The sequence below is a fragment of the Setaria viridis genome, chromosome 9 (genome assembly GCF_005286985.2).
Source record: "Setaria viridis chromosome 9, Setaria_viridis_v4.0, whole genome shotgun sequence".
NCBI classification, from domain to species: Eukaryota; Viridiplantae; Streptophyta; class Magnoliopsida; order Poales; family Poaceae; genus Setaria; species Setaria viridis.
The window spans coordinates 51,507,263-51,526,438 of NC_048271.2; the positions used below are offsets into that span (position 1 = coordinate 51,507,263).

The 19,176-nt window shown below is 45.4% G+C and overlaps 4 protein-coding genes across 9 annotated transcripts; all 4 read left to right on the forward strand.

Moving 5' to 3' along the window:
• The first annotated feature begins 754 nt into the window (after positions 1-754).
• Positions 755-4,725, forward strand: LOC117839641 (uncharacterized). 4 transcript variants are annotated; one of them, XM_034720029.2, is made up of 8 exons: positions 755-930; positions 1,911-1,965; positions 2,602-2,890; positions 3,234-3,301; positions 3,408-3,606; positions 3,737-3,833; positions 3,947-4,029; positions 4,471-4,725. In XM_034720029.2, the coding sequence occupies exons 2-8, from the start codon at positions 1,945-1,947 to the stop codon at positions 4,476-4,478; spliced, it is 765 nt and encodes a 254-aa protein (XP_034575920.1). In that variant the 5' UTR covers positions 755-930; positions 1,911-1,944; the 3' UTR covers positions 4,479-4,725. The 4 variants fall into 4 exon arrangements, 3 of the variants coding, with proteins under 3 accessions (XP_034575920.1, XP_034575919.1, XP_034575918.1); XM_034720028.2 differs by lacking the exon at positions 755-930 and adding an exon at positions 1,321-1,453; XR_011897211.1 differs by lacking the exon at positions 755-930 and adding an exon at positions 1,503-1,638 and having other exon boundaries at positions 3,408-3,602.
• Positions 4,726-5,215: 490 nt separating this feature from the next.
• LOC117839638 (plant-specific TFIIB-related protein 1) lies at positions 5,216-7,954 on the forward strand. The gene is made up of 3 exons (XM_034720023.2): positions 5,216-5,917; positions 6,720-6,878; positions 6,966-7,954. Exons 1-3 carry the CDS (start codon positions 5,279-5,281, stop codon positions 7,773-7,775), a joined length of 1,608 nt encoding a protein of 535 aa, XP_034575914.1. The 5' UTR covers positions 5,216-5,278; the 3' UTR covers positions 7,776-7,954.
• Positions 7,955-8,558: 604 nt separating this feature from the next.
• Positions 8,559-12,674, forward strand: LOC117839639 (small ribosomal subunit protein uS10c). 3 transcript variants are annotated; one of them, XM_034720024.2, is made up of 4 exons: positions 8,559-8,807; positions 9,009-9,065; positions 10,895-11,730; positions 12,187-12,327. In XM_034720024.2, exons 1-3 carry the CDS (start codon positions 8,625-8,627, stop codon positions 11,723-11,725), a joined length of 1,071 nt encoding a protein of 356 aa, XP_034575915.1. In that variant the 5' UTR covers positions 8,559-8,624; the 3' UTR covers positions 11,726-11,730; positions 12,187-12,327. The 3 variants fall into 3 exon arrangements, with proteins under 3 accessions (XP_034575915.1, XP_072147148.1, XP_034575916.1); XM_072291047.1 differs by lacking the exon at positions 10,895-11,730 and having other exon boundaries at positions 8,563-8,807; positions 12,136-12,674; XM_034720025.2 differs by lacking the exon at positions 10,895-11,730 and having other exon boundaries at positions 8,564-8,807; positions 12,187-12,674.
• Positions 12,675-16,603: 3,929 nt separating this feature from the next.
• Positions 16,604-18,440, forward strand: LOC117839640 (probable serine acetyltransferase 4). The gene has a single exon (XM_034720026.2). The coding sequence runs from the start codon at positions 17,195-17,197 to the stop codon at positions 18,152-18,154; it is 960 nt and encodes a 319-aa protein (XP_034575917.1). The 5' UTR covers positions 16,604-17,194; the 3' UTR covers positions 18,155-18,440.
• The last annotated feature ends 736 nt before the right edge of the window (positions 18,441-19,176 follow it).

The window sequence follows — 19,176 nt, forward strand, 5'->3', positions numbered from 1 at the left end:
TCTTTTCATAGGGAAAAGGCTACTGCAAAACAACTTGGTAACCTTAAAGTGCAGAACCACATCAACAGGGTGCACCTGTCTTGGGAGGAGAAAAAAAAATCCAATAAGGTACAAGGCTCTTATGGTGTGGGCACAAGATACTGTAATCCGAGGCAGGAATATCTAATCCAACAATATCTCAATACCATTACTGGGACAGATTCCAGGTCCACCCAAAATGCGAAACCAACGACACTGAGGCAAACACGAATGAAACCGTGACCACGACGAGCATATACGGCTCGTGTCCCGGAGCACTGTGGAGCTGATGAAGAAATTAAAGCTTGACAACAATGCCTCAATTTGACACCACGCACACACTCGGATAGTGAGCTAGCGGATTGCCGAATTCAGATCGGATTCCCTCCTCTCATATTCTGCGGCAAAAGTGCTGCCGCCATGCTTCGCATCTTGCGTCGCCGTCTTACCAAGATCACGCCGGAATCAATCATCTCTCTGCTCGCAAGTTTTTGGTTTTTTTAGCAAGATGTTCGCAAGTTCTTGTGGTTTAGCATCGACGTGTAGGTGATGGGTTGGGCCATTGGACACGTGATTTAGCCCAAGCCCATGTTGCGTTTTTCTTAGGCCTATCAGTCAGGAAGGAAGTCGCCAATCTAGCTAGAATGGGCCAAGAATGGAATCGACGCCATCATTCATACATAGCCCACCCGGTGGAATATCAAAATCTGGTCGCCTCGTCTCGCTTTCAACCACGTGATTGATTTGGCAGATCGCGATTTTTCAGCAAGTCTCCCCCGATTTCTTGCTTCCACTGGCCGTACCGCCGCCGTAGCAGCTGCCTCCGCCTCCGCGCCCGGCGCGATGCGGCCGTGACGCCGCCGGGCCCGGGGGGAGCGTGTGGAGCCGCGCGTCGCTCGCCGGCAGCGGCAGGTCTGCCTCAATCACTCGCCCCTCCCCATCCCTCTCTGTGAAAAGCTTCCTTTTGCTGCGGGCTATGGCCATGCCTGTCCTCTTCGCGTGAGCGCATGTTGCATGCCAGGTGTTTGCGGAAATGCGCGTGTCGCATTTGATTTTCTTCTCACGGTTCGGCCACCTCTCTAGCTGATACGCCATCTTTTTTGTTTAAGCGATGCTGTGGTGTGCATCAGATAAACTATTGAGCTCGCCGTTGAATGCTCAATATTAACGCACCACGCGTTTAGTGCCTGTGCGTAGTTTATTCCGCAGAGCTGCATATCACAGCTGCAAATGCACGCAGGTACCTCTACCTGCTACCAAGTCGTGGCTACCATTTAATGGCTAAGCCATTTTAGAAAGAAGAAGGAAAAAGATGCAGAGAACCTTAGAAAGCGAAAAGGAGAAAGGAATTCTTTGAAGGCTCTAGACTTGCAAAGCAACAAAGGATGTCAACACTTGACAGGACAGCCGGTGGTACACTGTGACGTGATATGAGGTGCCAAACCACGAGATTTCTGTGATTTTAGTTTTTTTTTCTAAATCCAGTAGTCCAGCCCCAGCCATAAATAGGTTTCTCTATTTTGATTTCGCACGCCTCGTCTTTTGTGCCTCTGCTATTCCTCCTCAGCAGCCCTCTCAGCGGCTCAGCGCAGCTGCGCCTGCTATGGATTCCAAAGCCATGTTAGATTTCTTCTACCTTCACCATCCTTTTCCCTTGCATCAGTGTCTTCCGTTCTCTTCTGTTCCCCTGTGCTGTTTGTTAGCTTCTCGTTGTGCTTAAGTGTTTCTGTAATCCATTGTTGAGAAAGCAAGTAGAAAGGGTGCAGGGAAAGGTTCAATGTATTTTACCAGGATTTGTTGTTCACATATCTTGTCTGGTTGGGTGTATGATTCTCCCTGCCCCCCGTTTTCTCTTGTCTTGAGAGAATAATGATCTTATGCTTCTTGTGCAGGGAGGCATTTGTGGCCAGTCAGGCCCCCATCTACATGAATCAGGCTCCTCCACATGTATGTATGCATGCTCATGAATTGGCTTCTTTTGCAGCTATTCTTACACCTTTTACCTCTGGTTTATAGCATTTGATTGGTTTGAGGTGAGATTTAGATCTGGTGAGGATCAGTGTCTAGTTCTTAAACCTTGGCCGTTGATTTTTATAGTGCAATTTCTTTATATGAGTCATACTTTGCCATGCCCAATAAGGCAATAACCTTTGTTGAAAGTTTAGGTGTTCAGATCAATCATGCTTTTGTGGTTATCTGAGCTTAATTGCTGCAAGTCCATGCACATAATACTATAATAGTACTGAGTGAGCAATTTGTTTTTAACAAAAAAATAATTTCTTTCAGGCTCAGCCATGTTCTCCATTATCATGTGTTTGTTTGGCAATCGAGAGTTGAAAATTATAAACTAACACTAGGGCGCACAAGCAATATGAATGATGCAATGTGACAAGTGTACATTTTATCAGCTGCTGTTATGCAAGCCAGAACAGTAAATGCATGTTGACATCAAATTATCTGAATGCGTTGAGAGTTAGAATCTAAATCTTACTAACATTTTTTATATTTCCTTAGATATATTTCTGTGATCACGTTATGCACTCCACAAGAGAGCATGACAAGTTGTAATTTCTCTGTGTGCAGATGTCTAGACCATCTATTATTCTCAAGCTCATTTTGGGGCTGATCTGGGGCATCATCCACTTGGCAATCAGCCTTTTTAATATATGGTCTCTTCTGATTTATAATCTAGAATGCTATATTATTTCGTCTGGGTTGTTGCGGAAGTATCGGTACCTCCACCTGGATCGACTGAAGTACTTGGCTATTGTGGTGGATAGCAAAGAAGCTAAAAATACCGTGAAGATCAGGCAGCTATTGTGCTGGCTCTCAACTATGGGTGTGAAGTATATATGTCTCTACGACATTGAGGGTAAGACAAATGAGTTCATCATTTGAATTTCTAGGATATGTGATTTCAGTTTGAAGTTCATCCTTGGTTGCTAATCTACCTATATGATAATTTCTTTTGTGTAAATGAACATGCTTTATAAGAACTTAAGTGATTTTAAGCAGCAATATTGGGCTATTACAATACTTGAGAGTTGGGACAGTGGTAGAGTGAACAAAACTAACTGCCCTGTTGCTCTTAGGCATCGTCTTCTGATGTTTTAAGTTATAGATGCATGTACTCTCTCTCTCTTTTTCTCGAGACCTGTGGGCTCTATCTAGCACACATAAGATTTATTATCTTACTATTATATGTTGCATCATAGGAGTCCTGAAGAAATCATTTGAACCGGCTATGAAGGGTTCAAGAGATGGGAAGGCAGGAGAATATTTGGTAACTTACAATATTAAGCTTCTCTTACTTTGTGCATATTCTCTGCTAGTTGGCTTGTTGATTGTTTTTACTGTTAATATGTATCACTGTTTATGGCAACATGCAGGGTATTAGTGCAAGCATTTCACACTCTGGCCACAAAGATTTGGTAATAGAGTGTGTTTCTGGTTCTGATGGCAAGGAGGGTATTGCTAAAGCAGCCAGTTTACTTTGCTCAACTTACTTAAATGGTGATACTCATGGAGATGGCAAAAAGGAGCCAACATTTACAGAAGCTGACATGGCCAGTGCGCTGAAAGCTGTAGGTATGCTTGGAAAACTTTCCTTGTTTTCATGTTTCACGCATGCTCTGCTTGATGTTACTTATGTATCATTGGTTAGTGATTACTATATTATCATAACACAAGGAGCATCTAAGTTCTGGTTTCATCTTAGGTTGTGGTGGACCAGAACCTGATCTTCTTCTCATGTATGGTCCTGCTAGATGTCATTTAGGCTTTCCTGCATGGAGATTACGGTATACTGAAATTATGTAAGTTTTCCACCAACACATTAATTAATATTTCTGGTTTCTGATTGAGAAATTATGTAGCATCGATAGTTTATTTCGACAACTGAGAGATCTCTAAAATTTTCTTTTTGCAGGCATATGGGACCACTAAAATCAATGAAATACGGTGCCATTGTGAAAGCTTTATATAACTTTTCGAAGAAATACCAAAATTATGGTAAGCTTGGGTTTTTCAACTTTGAATTGTTCTGCAGCAAAACCAACCATGACCATTACCATTATCTGCAATTTTATTTTAATGTAAACATTTTAGCCTGTGACATTTATCCTGACTCTATGTCACAAAGGCTTCAAAAGGGAGTCGAGCTAGTTTTGACTTGAGTTGCCTCTGTTATCATTTTTGCTGATAGGATAGGTTACACTAACTTGGTTGCACATGCAAGTTATGTTTGGTCTGCTTTGTAACATGTGCCTATGTGCTGACAACACTACTCAGTAGTTCCTACATTTCACCATTGTGTATCCAGATGTTTAATGTGTTGATATGTTACAAAGAAAATGTACAAACCAGTGTCCCCGAGCATGCTAGCACATTTGATGCCTGATTTGAAACGAATTTTTCTCATCTAGGCTGACTCTAAACCTTTGTGCATTTCAGGTAAATGAGAGTTGGTACTGTTGTAACGAAGACCAGTAGCAGTTTAATCCCTCCACCTTTTTTCTGCTGCTGAGTATACTACTAAGTTCATCGCCACACCCTCACTTTGTATTTCCCTTGTACAAGATCGGAAGTGTCACTGACAGAATATACGGGATCAGATCCCTTTGTAAAAGTCGCATCAACAGTACTGATTAATGAACCTGCCCTCGAGCACACGAGCGAATTTAAATCGAGATTGATATTGTTTGTTCCTGCCTGTCTGCCCTGGATCTGTATGCTGAACTGCCGACACCATGTACTAGTGTTTTGTGAGATTTCCATTTGACTTCTACGACCTGCGAGCTACGAATTCTACTGATGGCAAATTGGCAATCTCTCACTTTCATCTAGTCTCATTGCTCTTGTCGTCCTTCTATATTATCTTTTGTTTTACCCTGTAATTTCCATCTGCCAAAGTTCTAATCTGATGTTTGCTGAGCCAAAGTTCTAGCATAACAATGCAGCAACAGGACCTGGATTCATCTGGTGCTTACATAGCAGTTGACTTCTCTTTGATTCTATGGAGAAAAAAAAGGAGAAGATCAAGGTCCTCTAGCTGGATCAGCACAGGAAAACAATCTAAGGATTAAATTGACAGTATACTTTTTTTTACGAAAGTTAATCTGATATACGATAATGAATGAGAAGGGGTTAAGGGTGAAGTCTGACTGAACTGTGAACTCAGCTCAGCTCCAAGGCAAAGCCATCCTCTCGAAGTCTTCTCATCACTTGCGCGGTGCCTCCGTCCCCCCGGTCGCAGTCCCCCATGTCGCCGGCGGCGCAGTGCCCCTACTGCCGCGCGTCGGGGCCGGCGCGGTGCGCGACGACGCAGCCGCCGCTCTCGCGCGCCGTCTCCGAGTGCTCAGCCTGCGCCCGCATCGTCCTCGAGCGCCACCTCCACACGCACCCCTTCTTCCCCCTCTTCCCCTCCCTCCACCCGCTCCCCCTCGTCACCCCCGACCTCGCCACCGCCGTCGAGCCCGCCCCCGCCCCTTCCCCCTTCCCCGGCGGAGGAGATGACGAGGACCCCTTCCTACCCGCGGGCTTCGTCTCCGCCTTCTCGGCCTTCTCCCTCGAGCGCCACCCCGTCCTCGCCCGCTCCGCCTCCGCCTTCTCCGGCCAACTCGCCGAGCTCGAGCGCGCGCTCGCCGTCGACTCCGCCGCCGCGTCCTCCAACCTGGACCCCGCCGGCCCCATGGTCTCCGTCGACAGCCTCCGCGCCTACCTCCAGATCGTCGACGTCGCCTCCATACTCAGGCTCGACCGGGACATAGCCGACCACGCCTTCGAGCTCTTCAAGGATTGTTCATCCGCGACCTGCCTCAGGAACCGGAGCGTCGAGGCGCTCGCGACCGCCGCGCTCGTGCAGGCCATCCGCGAGGCGCAACAGCCCCGGACGCTGCAGGTTTGTTTGTGATTCACGCTCACCATCTGTTTGTTCTAATGCTCTAGTGCAGATATGGACATACATAGATGCATAAGCATGCTTTCCTCAAGCAATTAGGATTGTGTAGGTAATACTGTTGTTTCTGAAATGGAAGTTTGCAATGTCTCAGATTTGATTTCTTGGAAATTGGGTGTTGTGTGAGTCAGTTCAAATCATCTAGTAGCTTCAATTCTGAAAGACATGCTGCATCCTAGCATATTGAAATAACCGACCAAAATCACCAAGCTAATTTAGTGTTCAGTACTGAGTATTCAGTATCCTGTATCCCCTTTTAGCCATCAAATAAAGCATTTTCTCAATGCTCTGGTTGATCATTAACGTTGATGAATGTTCATTTGCATTTGCATTTCTTCTCTAATCAAACTGATAGTTGCTACCGCTTGACTTGGTGTCTTGGTCACATCATGTGTGACCTGAAATTGTAGCTAATGGCCTAATACAAACTAATCTAACTTTAACCATGTTGGGGGTACCTGAATTCAGCTGAAACGGCATTAAATATACTTCATCATTGACAAATGACTGAACCAAATGCTAAGTCTACTTTGGATAGTGTTACACAAACAATATTTGTTGACTAGAGCTGATTCACCTTCTATTCACTGCATAGCCAGGAAATCTCTATGCTAGCAATCTTCCGCAGAAATAGATTAGAAACACATCAAAATACTTGGAATATCTGAAACTTGGTGTACCACTTTCATCTAACACTACTTTTATCAATCAGTACTGATTCATCTCCTGTTTACTCCGTGACCAGGAAATCTCTACTGCTAGCAATCTTCCTCAGAAAGAGATAGGAAAATACATCAAAATACTCGGAGAATCTCTAAAACTGAGCCAACCTCTTAACAGCAACTCAATTGCTGTTCATATGCCTCGGTTTTGTAGCTTGCTCCAGCTGAACAAATCTGCTCAGGTATCAGATTTTAGCTGAAAAACTGTTACTTAAGCATAATGCCAAAAATTAGTATCTTCTTATAACATCCACATGTTGACTCCTCAGGAACTTGCAGCTCATATCGGTGAGGTGGTTGTTAATAAATGCTTCTGCACACGGCGGAATCCAATAAGTATATCTGCTGCTGCAATATACCTTGCATGTCAGCTCGAAGACAAGCGCAAAACTCAGGCTGAGATCTGTAAAGTAACGGGCCTTACAGAGGTTACTCTACGCAAAGTGTACAAAGAACTCTTGGAGAACTGGGATGATTTGCTTCCCCCTGACTATACACCGGCCACGCCACCAGAGAAAGCTTTCCCAATGACCACCATTTACTCAGGGCGCTCGTCAAGCGGCAAGGATCTGTATCAGGATAAGATATTCGATAGTATTAAGCAAAAAGGCCCTGAGCCTGCAGAGCCCGATCACATGGTCATTGTGAAAGAAGAGGAAGACAAGAAAATCAGTGCTCTTGGTCGACCGCCTGCAAAACTTGAGCCTCATGAGTTGAGCAAGGCATTCTGGCCATCAAATGCCCCTTTCTCAACATCTCCAAAATCTGATCGTGAAAAGACTGAAACTAGTGTTCGTGGGTTCAACCTTAATGAGGTATCATGTGCAATGGATTCTGATAGAGCAGATACCACAGTGAAGCCAAATTTCGGCGATCGATCGTTAAATGAATCAAATATGCTTCCATCTCCCAATAGGCAGCCTTTACCATGGCAGCTTAAGCAGGGGGCGCCTGCAACTGGTCCATATTCTAGGCTTCGTGATCAGCACCTGGGCCTGGACCTTGTAGCTGCTCTAAAGGGGATTGGAAAAAGGAGTGCTGGGGAGGGTAGTGATGGCCGGGATAAGGAAGGGAAGTGAATAGCTGCAGCTGTTTGTTAATCGAAATTGAAACTAGTGGTATTGTGCATTGTAAATATAGATGTTTGTTTGTAGTAGAGTTAATTTCGGCTTCCCTTGCCATCGTATATGTCGGTGAAATGACGCTCCAGACTTTGTAGCTTCCGTGCTGAATTTTTTTTACTAATATTTCCGAATTAGTTGTTGCCTGAGCTGACTTAATTCAGCATGTTCAGTGCAATGAAATGTAATTCCTTTTCACTTGAGCACTGGTAGGTGATATGGGCAGTCTATACAAGCAAGTGTTTTCTGAACGTAACTGAACAAGCAACTGTGTGTTGCCAGAAAGAGTGGATCAAGTTTATACCTGATCGACACAGTAATTTGCATAAATTTAGTACATTACCAATTTCACGATGAGAAAATAATGCTGCAGGAGATAAAATTCGTGCTCCCGCTGTTTTGAATTACAAGGCATATTTTGTTTTGTTAGGATAATCCTTTGTCCAACCGTAACTCTAATAAGTATACCTATGATTATGATTTTCTATCACATAAATAAAATATTAACAGAGTAATTGCTGGTCAAAACATTGTCTAAAAAAGCGAAATAACTATTGTAAGAACCAGATGCATTTTTCCTGAAACTGAAACAGGAAAACCCAGACGTACCCCGCTTTTACACTCAAGCTACAGTGATAATATGATTTTTTTTTCTGAAACGGTGGTTGTATGAATTTAGCAGAGCTGGAGGGGCTCAAGCGCAAATTTGCCCCTGGAACCGGATAATACAGTGCGATAGCGAAGCAGAGGCCTTCCAAAACCCACGGCAAACGCCTACTACCTCATCCTCTTCCCTCCTCTGTCGCCATGGCCGTCTCCACCTCCACTACCTCCCCGCTCCCGCTCCTCTTGCTCCACCGCGGCGCCGCAAACCCGAGCCCCGCGTCTCTATCCTTCCCCTCCTCTCTCCGCGCGTCGTCCCTCCGCTCCCGCGCCGCCGCCGCTCCGCCCGCAGAGACCCTCTCCGACGACGGCATCCCCGCGCCACCGGTACGTGACTATGCTGATATATCGGCAAATGTTTTCGAGCACGTATAGTCCCAAACCAGTGGATTGCTAGGTGGTAGGCAGTCAATAGATATGCGCCATGGGACGTACAGTATATGTCTGCATTACTCATTAGTTCATTCAGTTCGCACCCGTTGGAGCTTGTTTACTCAGTGACTAAAATTGTTATGCTCGTGCTTTCAGGAAGGGGAGGGAACTGGAATTCCGTTGCCATCGTCGATTGGGGATGATGGAGAGCAGGTACCTTCCCTAACAATTAATTTTCCGGATTATGATGTATAGCTCTAACATTTTGAGAAGTTGTTTGTATAATCATAGTAAATGGAAAAGACAGTGTACTCAGAATTTGGTAAGTGGAGTTAAGAAATGGTTCAGGCTTAAGTGGACTGAAAGAACTCTCTGACTCAATGGTCAGAGTGTCAGAAAATTAACAGACAATATGACAGTCAGCACATTTTTTAAGCTGTTTCACTTAAAAGTGAACTACTTCCTCCTTCCCAAAAAGAATGCAACTCTCGCTTCCCGAGGAGTCAACAATTTCAAGTTTACCAAATTTATGCAAAATAGTACTAACATTTATGGTACAAAATAAATATCAATAGATTAATCATGTAATATATTTTCATACTAAATCTATTTGGAGATGTGAATGTTAGTACATTTTTGTATAAATTTGGTTAAACTTGAAACTGTTTGACTCCTCAGGAAGTGAGTGTTGCATTCTTTTTGGGACGGAGGGAGTATTTCTCATGTGACTGTGATTTGGATGTCAGGAATGTATGTTGGTATATGTCATATCAGCTTAGACAGTTTAGCATCATTGATGCGAGTTATGAGTAGTTACCTGATTGAATAGATCATTCATGAGCATGTAGCCTGTCCTTCAAATCATTCTTGTTGAACTGGGATGAGGATATCTAATGGTCTATGACGGTTTAGCTTTTCAAATTCAACTTAATTCTCAAAAGCTTGCTGGATGAAACTTTCAAAGTTTTCTGCCCATTACTGCTCTGTTCCTCCTTGGAATTATTGAGCCTACTCGAAAAATGATGGCACTAAGTGTTTGTTGTAAATAAGAAGAGTTGTCTAAATGACCAATTGCTAATGCTCTAAACAAGTAGAGATCCAGAACAGTGGCAAATAGGTTTGTCTCTTGTCATCTGGTGTTTGAGTTCTTTTATTCTCTTTGCTCTTTTTATGTTTTTGCGTTAGTTTGCTTCTGCTGTAAATTTGTTCTTTTATTCTTGCTTTGTGATGCATGGATCTATATTTATGTGAACAATAGATGAATAGATTATACTTATTATCCAAGACACTTTGCAGTTTGCACTTAGTATTTGAACCCCTCTAATCAATTTGTAAATGGGTGGGTGGGGGGGGGGGGGATTGGAATTCTCTCCTTGATGAAGATAAAGAGAGAAAGATATACCACATTTGTTTTGATGGGACCAGATCATAAGGTGTCGATTAAAGATCTATGCATGTACTACTATTGTTACAGTTGTACACAAATGCAACTTTTCTAAAAAAAAAAGTATAGTAAATACACCTATATATATTATGTTATAGGCATGCAAGTTGCCATAGGCATGTGATTTGTGTAATAAATACGGCTGTATTTTTATAAACAAACATAATAGCAGTGTCTAGCTGTGTGGTTGTGTTAAAAAAAATCAACAAACTATGCTATGCGCTCTTGCTTATCTCCATTGGAACCTTTTTTTGGACCCAGAATTTGACATAGGTCCATGCTTCCTGCAGTAAAATAGATTCTATCAATGTGAATTGTCAACCTTTTAAAACATGCATAAAGCTAGTTACTTTCCTCACATGGAAATGGTATAGATAGATTTGTCACTAAAAACTATGCCCTTATTAAATTAGAAAAGATGGACAAAGGTGTGTTTTGGATATCATGTCTGTCCAAAATGACTATTGTGAGTAGTAAAATAGAACAGAGGTAGTGCTGTTTAATCTGCCACTGAGGCTACTCCTTATCATTATATTTTTATTTTATCGCTTCATGTATCTGCTTGTTAAGCATGTCCATGGTGCGTATTTGTGTGCAGTTGTTGTATGGAACTGCTGGAAAAGAAATTGTTATGAGGCCTTGTGCACAGTTGTCCTCTTTTAGTGATTCTTTAGATGTGTCACAAGAGAAAATAGTGATAAGAAACAGACACGGAGAGAAACTTTTTGGTGTTTTGCATGAAGCTGGATCTAAGGACATTGTAGTGTTGTGCCATGGCTTTAGGTCATCAAAGGAAGGTAGAACTATATTGAGTCTCGCTAATGCATTGACATCAGAAAAGATCAGCATATTTCGTTTTGATTTTTCTGGCAATGGAGAAAGTGAAGGTACTTTTGAATATGGCAACTACTATAAAGAAGTGGACGATTTACATGACGTGATCCTACATTTCAAAAAACACAAACGTGACACCTGTGCTATTGCTGGCCACAGTAAGGGAGGAAATGTGGTTATCCTCTATGCATCCATGTATCATGATATACCTAAAGTGATTAACTTGTCTGGAAGGTTTAATCTGGAACGTGGAATTGGAGATCGTTTTGGAAATGATTACATGGAAAGGATTAATGAGCATGGTTTCATTGACGTGGAAGACAAAGCAGGACGAATCATCTACCGTGTGACCAAAGAAAGTCTGATGGACCGTCTTAAGACAGATATGCAGAGTGCATGCACGTCTATTGACCCAAAATGCAGGGTGGTGACAGTACATGGCGCTGAGGACGATGTTGTGCCATCGGAGGATGCCCTAGAGTTTGATAAGCATATAAGTAACCATGAATTGCATGTTATTGAAGGAGCTGATCATAGATATGCATCTCATCAGCTTGAATTAGCTGCAATTGTACTGAAATTTCTTAAATCTTGATGAGGGTAGGTGGAAACAAACGTAGCCACTATCTTTTTCTTTGGTCCAATATACTTGTTCTGCCAATATTGTTAGTGGATTAATTTTAGTGGAGAACTGTTTTATTAAACATTTATATTTCAGAATGTTACCATATTTGCCCCCCTTTTATAATACACAGGGCATATACATACACTTGCCTTCACAAATCGAGCTTAACTAACTTGATAACATTAAGGTGTCCTGAATTATGGCATTATTAGTTGACTGCATTTTGTGGGAAAACATAAGTATACGTTCGTCTTACAAGAAGTTAATGTTTTATAAGCTTTCAATTTCCTACTGGAAACATATTTAAATATTGTAATAACCTTACCCTAACTCAACTGTGTGTTTCTATATGGTATCTTCACTCTTCAGTTTGCCTGCAGGAGGTGCATATAGGACTAACAACAGTTAATTTGAATGTTACCTGTTCTCAGTTGGCACCCAAGCAGAAGATCAGAATCAAGCTGCGGTCCTACTGGGTTCCTTTGATAGAGGACTCCTGCAAGAAGATAATTGAAGCTGCCAAAACAACCAACGCAAAGACCATGGGTCCTGTTCCTCTGCCGACCAAGCGGAGAGTATACTGTGTGCTCAACTCGCCCCACGTGCACAAGGATTCACGGTTCCATTTTGAGATCCGGACGCATCAGCGGCTGATTGATATCATGTATCCAACTGCCCAAACAATTGACTCATTGATGCAGCTCCAGCTCCCTGCCGGTGTCGATGTTGAGGTTAAGCTATGATTCTGTTGGAGCTGAAGTTCTCAGAGTTTGATGTAATGTGGTATTCATTTTCCGCAGCCTTTCTAGTTGATCCTTTTGCTGTCTGGGACTGAGAAATATAGAGCCTGTAATAGGAGAGATGTTGAGAGATGAATTATCTTTCATTGAAGCATATTGAATGAGTTGGTTTACATTAAGCGGTATCGATGTTCTGGATCCACTGAAGTTTCTGGTGATGTAAATGTACGGTCAGCATCTGATATACTCTGCTTCCCATCCCTGTATAAAATCGATTGCTTCATCTGGATAAGTAAATTCCTCTGTTCATGCTGATTGTACTTAATCTGGATGATTCTACGGACGGGCAAAGCTTTCTATTTTCTTCTGAAGAAGAGTTTCTTTCTCTCTTTCAGAGTTTACCTGAGTTCAAGCTCATTATCTTTAAGTCAATTCTGTAGGCGATGTACCTAAGTAAGCTAAGGTATATTTCTTGTGAGGCAGCTAGTTCTTTTTGCAAGAAGTTCAAAAGGCAAATTGCTAAATAAAAATCAGAAGTGTTGCGTAAAGAGAAAAATGAAGTATAATATGCAATTTGGGTGAACAAAAGCTCGAACTTCCTACTGCAATTTGGAATGAGCACTTAGATTATATGATAACCAGACCCAAAGAAAAACAACCGTTTTTCTGTAGCTCGAACTTTTCAGAACTGCAGTAAAAAAAAATTAAAACCATCATTGAGACTAGGCACAACGAAGCTTCTTCGATATTCTAAAGTGAAATCCATTTTCAGTTGACTGGGGCTGGGATGCAGTGCAGCCGAGATCCAGTACTCTCTGTTTTTTTCTGAAGAAAAGGAACTGAAGATATAAAGTTGGTCTTTAGCAGCCCGTAGTACGCAGCCCCCAGCATCCATAGTCCATGTTTCTAGTGCCATGTAGTCATCCTCTTTCTACCTCCGAAAACGACCGAAGAGTCCAAGACATTGCTGAGACTCGAGGTGAGCGTTGGCCGGCGAGGAAATCCATAAACTATCCTTCGGGAGGGCCCATATGATCTTGTCTAAATGTTTCAGTGCTTTGGCCTTCTTTTTCCTAATATTGGCTGCTTGCTCACTAGAGAAGTCAGATGCTAAAGGTATCTTTGATCAGGACACTGAGGCTCTGTTCGCTTCAGCTTATCAGCTACCGAACAGTATTTTTCTCTCACAACAAATCAGCCGTTTCAACTTTTCAATCGACTTATAAGTCCAGCCGAACAGCCCCTGAAAATTGGAAACGCTATTCGATCTTCAAGTAGTGCAGAATAACCCAATGTCACCATCAGCTTACTCATTTCGTAATAGCACCATTTTTTTCTGTGGATCGTTACATTTTGAAAACCATAGCACAGTTTTACTACATGAGTTGGACAACTTGCGCTTCTCAAGTTAAAAAGAAAAAAAACTTCTATCTTTGCTATGTGTGACTATGACGCCGTACTCTCATTTCCGATTTTGCGATTGCAAGGATGGCACACACCACCACAGCGCGTCCACGTCACACTCGCACCCGCAAGTGCGCACCCTAATACACGTTACAAGTAAACCACCGAAAGCACTTGCGTCATTGCGTGTGTGAGCCATGTTAATGGTAACGTACTTGGATTAGAGCTCTATCCGTTCCAATAAAAGGAACTTTGAGCTACTCCCTGTCAAATGGAGTATCCCTGATCAGAAACACCACGCAAAATCACCATCATGTACAGATTAAGGTCGTCCATGTGCATCTGTGCTTCGACGGCGAAGCTAGACTTGTAGCCTTTTACTGCACACAAAAGGAAAGGATAACATGATGTTCACACTATATGTGCTCTGCTGGAGTGCTGGCTAGGCTGCATCCTCTGCGATTTCCATTGTCTTCTCTAAGCTACTTCACTCACTGTGCGTGTTGTAGTAGCTGCCTAGCTGGTACAACGACAGTAGTAGCTGGTTGGTGGATCCTACCACCACACAGATCGTTGCTTTCAGTGGTGTCACTTGTTACGTCGTCCGTGGCAATCATCTAGGGCAGGATCGATTGTAGCCGGGCCAGCAATTCGGGGGTCCAGCCGAATGCTAAGCACGCAGAACAGTGTGTTGATGTTTCCTGACCGTGTGCTGCAGTGCAGAATTATGTAGCCTTGGATGTCCCAAAGGGCATGTAGCCATTCATAAACATTTTTTGAGCTAGAAGTAAACATTTAAGGTTCATATATGTGATAGGTCCATTAATAATTTGTAGTATGGTTCAATTCACACGTGAAGTTCAATTAGCCTTTCAGTTGCATTGCATCACATCCATCCATGTTCGTGTGCGTATGTCCTTGCATCAGCACCGGATGGATCGAGACCCTGGAACGTGGGCCAATATGACCCTGGGACCTCAACCTGTCGATTCCCTCGGTCAAAAAGTCCACGCTGCATGCCGTCGGTCCGATGTGGCGCCAAGATTAGAGGAAGCTTTGGGGTCGCACCGTCGCAGTGAAGGAACCCGACGACTTTTTCGTCACCTCGTCACTCCAAACGTCACCTGCTCCCTGCTGGACCGGATCCTCTGCGGCGCTCGTTGGCAGCCTCTGGGTGAAGGGCCGCGTGCGGCGTGCACAATGGATCCCGAGCGATTAGTCTGACCCAGAACCAGAAACGTGCACCTCCCCAGGTCTCTCCTGCAGCTTAACCGCCACTCATGGTCAAAGGTCTCAAGGCTGAGAGCCTGAGACTCGGTGCCGGGCGACCGTGCATGTACCTGAATCTTCCCACGGTGGATAATCTTCGCTTTCACATTTGCTACTCATTAGTGCACAAGAATGATTTTTTTGTTGCACTATTTCTTTAAACAAATCCAGCACAATTAATTCTATGAGTTAGGAGTCATTTTCTTTCCGATAATTAGTACTACCTCCCCAGAATTTAGTTACTTCTACCATTCAAATTTTGTCCCATAATATAGTCACTTTTAAGTAATTCAGTTATTTAACTTGAGAGGTCTATAACCTCCATGCATGCAAATTAATTATGGTATGCATATGTGCTTGCTAGCTTGCCACCAATTAAATAGGAAAGGTATAATTAACCTCTTAATTAGCACATGAAAACTAATGAAGGGTAATATAGACTTTTAATCTACATCCTTAATTTATCAGAAAAATTCTATAAGTAGCTATGTTTTGGAACGGAGTGAGTAGTCAACAAATAGCTACTCCTATTTTTTTTCAAAAAATATAACAAATTCTAAGATTTTAAGGATAATTTAAAGAGAGAAGAGAAGCACAGCATGTACCATCATTAAAGCATGAAACATCGGTTTTGATCGGCGCAAGTTATGGGATTAATTGGCTATTTATCCCGATTTTTTATGTATATTGTCACCGGAAATATTATCAACTAATCAATCCAAGAATGATTCGTTATAGGTTAGAAATGGGAAATGATGGATGTGAAGCATGTTAATTAATGAAAAGGGGTCTTAATTTACCCACGATCCCTTGTATTTTAGGGACCACAAGAACAAGGTAGCAGAAGACCAGAAGTAGCATGGTAGCAAAATGGTGTGGCTAGTACGGTCCTAGCTGGGCGAGTCGCACATCTCGCCGGGTTTGATTTTAGTGGTCTCAGATGAAAAACGCGACAGAGGGGAAAAACGAGGCGCAAAGCGCAGCGACAATGATCGATCTACAGCATCGACACGACGACACCTCACGGGCGGCCACCCCACTTGCCGGCCCGGGACGCTCGAATATGTGACGGCACGGCCGGGGCGCCGCAGCCCTTACCGCCGCGAAACGCCGCGCGCCTCGGGCCATATCTCTCTGGCTCTCAGGCGCCCGCGCCCGGGAAGGGAACGAACCGCAGCCACGCGACGGAGGCAGGAGGTTGCGTGCGCCCACCCGATCCCCTCCACCGGAGAAAACGTCTCGTGCGCGGTGCGCCCCGCGGCCGAAACGTCCTATCCGCACGCGGGCAAGGGGGCCCGGGGCGTGAGCGTGTGCGTGTCGCCGGGCCACGCGCGCCGCACGGCCCGCCGCCGTGTGTAACGTTACCAACCTCCTCCTTTTCGCTCGGCTAACGCCCCCGGCCCCGGGCGGCGTTGCCTTCTTTTTTTCTGGATGCTTTCGGGATTTTTTCGTTGCGGCAGTGCTGCTCCTCCGGGCGAATTTGATCGGCAGATATTCGTTCGGCATATGCTCCGGCTACATCGACAAAGCCTCCTCAGCTTGTTGCTGCTCGTGCACAGCTGAAGGATTTCCTCGTTTTCTTGTGCACCTTTTGCAGTTTCTCCGGACAGCATGCTGGTGGTGCTGCGGCTGTTACGGCTCAGCATGTTGCGCAACGGTCTCGGCATGTAGCCACGTACACACAGCGCAGCAGTGACAGGATTATGCGGTGAGTCAGCGAGCAGCTCGCGTAGCTTGCCCCGAAAGAAAGAGGGATTGCAAAAAATAAATGTGAGCAGAGAGGGTTTCGTCTCCAGACACCATTTGGTCACGCACCTGTACCCGAGGCACGCTTCTTCTCTGAAGCTTCGCCTGATCGCCTCGGCTGCTCTGCCCTCCTCCCTTCTCCGCCGGCAGACACGTATATATAGGAGTGCAAACACTTGACGCCTTGTGTAAGCGCCCACAACCTCCACGCTCCACCACCAACACCAAGAACCTCCTCCTCTGCTTCTTCTGCATCTCCTCGGCCCTGCGCGCCGCACACATGGCTGCCTGCGTCGACAAGTGGCACCCCACGCACGCCGGCCACCTCTCCAGAGCCATCTACCGCTACTTGCCGGACTGCACCACCACCACCACGGACCGCGCGATGCCCGCGGCCGCCAGCCCCGGCGGCTGCTGCGCCCGCGGCGGCACCGGCGACGACGACGTCTGGGACGAGCTGCGCGCGGAGGCGCAGGCCGACGCGGACGCCGAGCCGATCCTCCGCAAGTTCTACGCCGACCTCGTCCTGTCGCGCCCGTCGCTGGAGGCCGCCCTCGCCGCGCACCTCTCCGCCAAACTCTGCGTCCCCGGCGCGCTGCCCCAGGACGCGCTCCGCGACCTCCTCGCCGGCGCGCTCGCGTCGCACCCGGAGGCGGGGCGCGCCGCGCGCGCCGACCTCCGCGCCGCGCGCGACCGCGACGCGGCATGCGACCGGATGGTGCACTGCTTCCTCTACTACAAGGGCTTCCTCGCCCTCCAGGCGCACCGCGCCGCGCACGCGCTGTGGGCCGACGGCCGCGCCGCGCCGGCGCTCCTCCTCCAGAGCCGCGCCTCCGAGGTGTTCGGCGTCGACATCCACCCCGGCGCGCGCATTGGCTGCGGCATCCTGCTCGACCACGCCACGGGCGTCGTCATCGGCGAGACGGCCGTCGTCGGCAACGACGTCTCCATCCTGCACGGCGTCACCCTCGGCGGCACCGGGAAGGAGTCCGGCGACCGGCACCCCAAGGTCGGGGACGGGGTGCTGATCGGCGCCGGCGCCAGCGTGCTCGGCAATGTGCACATTGGAGCCGGGGCCAAGATCGGAGCGGGCGCGGTCGTGCTCCGCGACGTGCCGGAGGGAACCACGGCCGTCGGGAACCCCGCGAAGGCGATCGGGAAGAAGGCGGTGCCGCAGCGGCGGCCGGAGGAGCAACCCGGGGTCACCATGGAGCAGGGGTGGTCGGATTACGTGATTTGAGAGGTCCTAGAGGGGTTTGAGTGCAAACATTTAGTGCAGGAGAGTTTCCCTCCAAAAGATATTTGTGGCCGATGGCCACTGCTGTTCCGCTATAGTCTACACTAGAGAGAGAGAGAGAGAGAGAGAGAGCTGTGTTGCATAAGAGGGAGCTCAGTTAGGCATTGAGCCCTAGTGCAAGACCATATTTTTTCTGTTCTTTTTTCCTTTGGTTTGTTGGGCCGGAATAACAAGATATGCATCTGATAATTTATCGGTTGCTTGTAAATACACTCCAAGTTCTATTCCAGCGCTGAAATATTCAATTTCTCGTTCCAGTGTGGTGGGTGGAAACATACGCTTTCTTTCTACACAGTTCGCTGTACTGTTCAAGTACAGACTCTACTAAGGGGTGTTGGCTTCCTCAAATATTTGGAGGCTAGAGGACTAAATATAAGTTAATTATAAAACTAATTGCACAGATGAAGCTAAACGGCAAGACGAATCTATTAAGTCTAATTAATCCATTATTAGCAGTACATTGTCAAATCATGAACTAATTAGGCTTAATAAATTCATCTCACCATTTAGCCTCCATCTACATAATGACGTTTAATACTTCTAATTAATATCTAAACATTCGATGTGACAAGTGCTAAAAATAAGCAGCTGGAATAAACACCCCTAAGTACAGGTTGGACATTAACCTCTGTTTTACAGGAGGTCAACCAGCCGATCGACGAGGTCTTGAAGGGCAAGATTCTCAGTCCAAGAATCTCGAAGGGCTGCTTCAAACAAATCAGAGCATAAACTAGTACAGCCCCAAGTAGAACTTGACTGGCCAGGAACGAATTAGCAGTTCCATCGAGAATTTGACTGCTTGTCTTTGCGCAGACAAAAATCACCAGTGGCGTTTTCACATTTGAGCTGGGGGAACCAATAATTGAGGTGAGGAGCTAAGCACTGAGAATGTGAGATAGTTGAGAATCTTTGGTGAAAGAGGTGAGCCTGTCGCAAGTGGACGCACCTGACGGCTATGGCTACCG

Excerpts from the sequence above, each read along its gene's own strand:
- LOC117839641 (XM_034720027.2), top strand. Across the intron at positions 3,302-3,407 it reads GGAAGGCAGGAGAATATTTG|GGTATTAGTGCAAGCATTTC; the intron begins GTAACTTACAAT and ends GGCAACATGCAG. Across the intron at positions 3,607-3,736 it reads CAGTGCGCTGAAAGCTGTAG|GTTGTGGTGGACCAGAACCT; the intron begins GTATGCTTGGAA and ends GTTTCATCTTAG.
- LOC117839638 (XM_034720023.2), top strand. The coding sequence starts at position 5,279 with ATGTCGCCGGCGGCGCAGTGCCCCTACTGCCGCGCGTCGGGGCCGGCG. Across the intron at positions 5,918-6,719 it reads AACAGCCCCGGACGCTGCAG|GAAATCTCTACTGCTAGCAA; the intron begins GTTTGTTTGTGA and ends CTCCGTGACCAG. Across the intron at positions 6,879-6,965 it reads AGCTGAACAAATCTGCTCAG|GAACTTGCAGCTCATATCGG; the intron begins GTATCAGATTTT and ends TTGACTCCTCAG.
- LOC117839639 (XM_034720024.2), top strand. The coding sequence starts at position 8,625 with ATGGCCGTCTCCACCTCCACTACCTCCCCGCTCCCGCTCCTCTTGCTC. Across the intron at positions 8,808-9,008 it reads ACGGCATCCCCGCGCCACCG|GAAGGGGAGGGAACTGGAAT; the intron begins GTACGTGACTAT and ends TCGTGCTTTCAG. Across the intron at positions 9,066-10,894 it reads TTGGGGATGATGGAGAGCAG|TTGTTGTATGGAACTGCTGG; the intron begins GTACCTTCCCTA and ends ATTTGTGTGCAG.
- LOC117839640 (XM_034720026.2), top strand. The coding sequence starts at position 17,195 with ATGGCTGCCTGCGTCGACAAGTGGCACCCCACGCACGCCGGCCACCTC.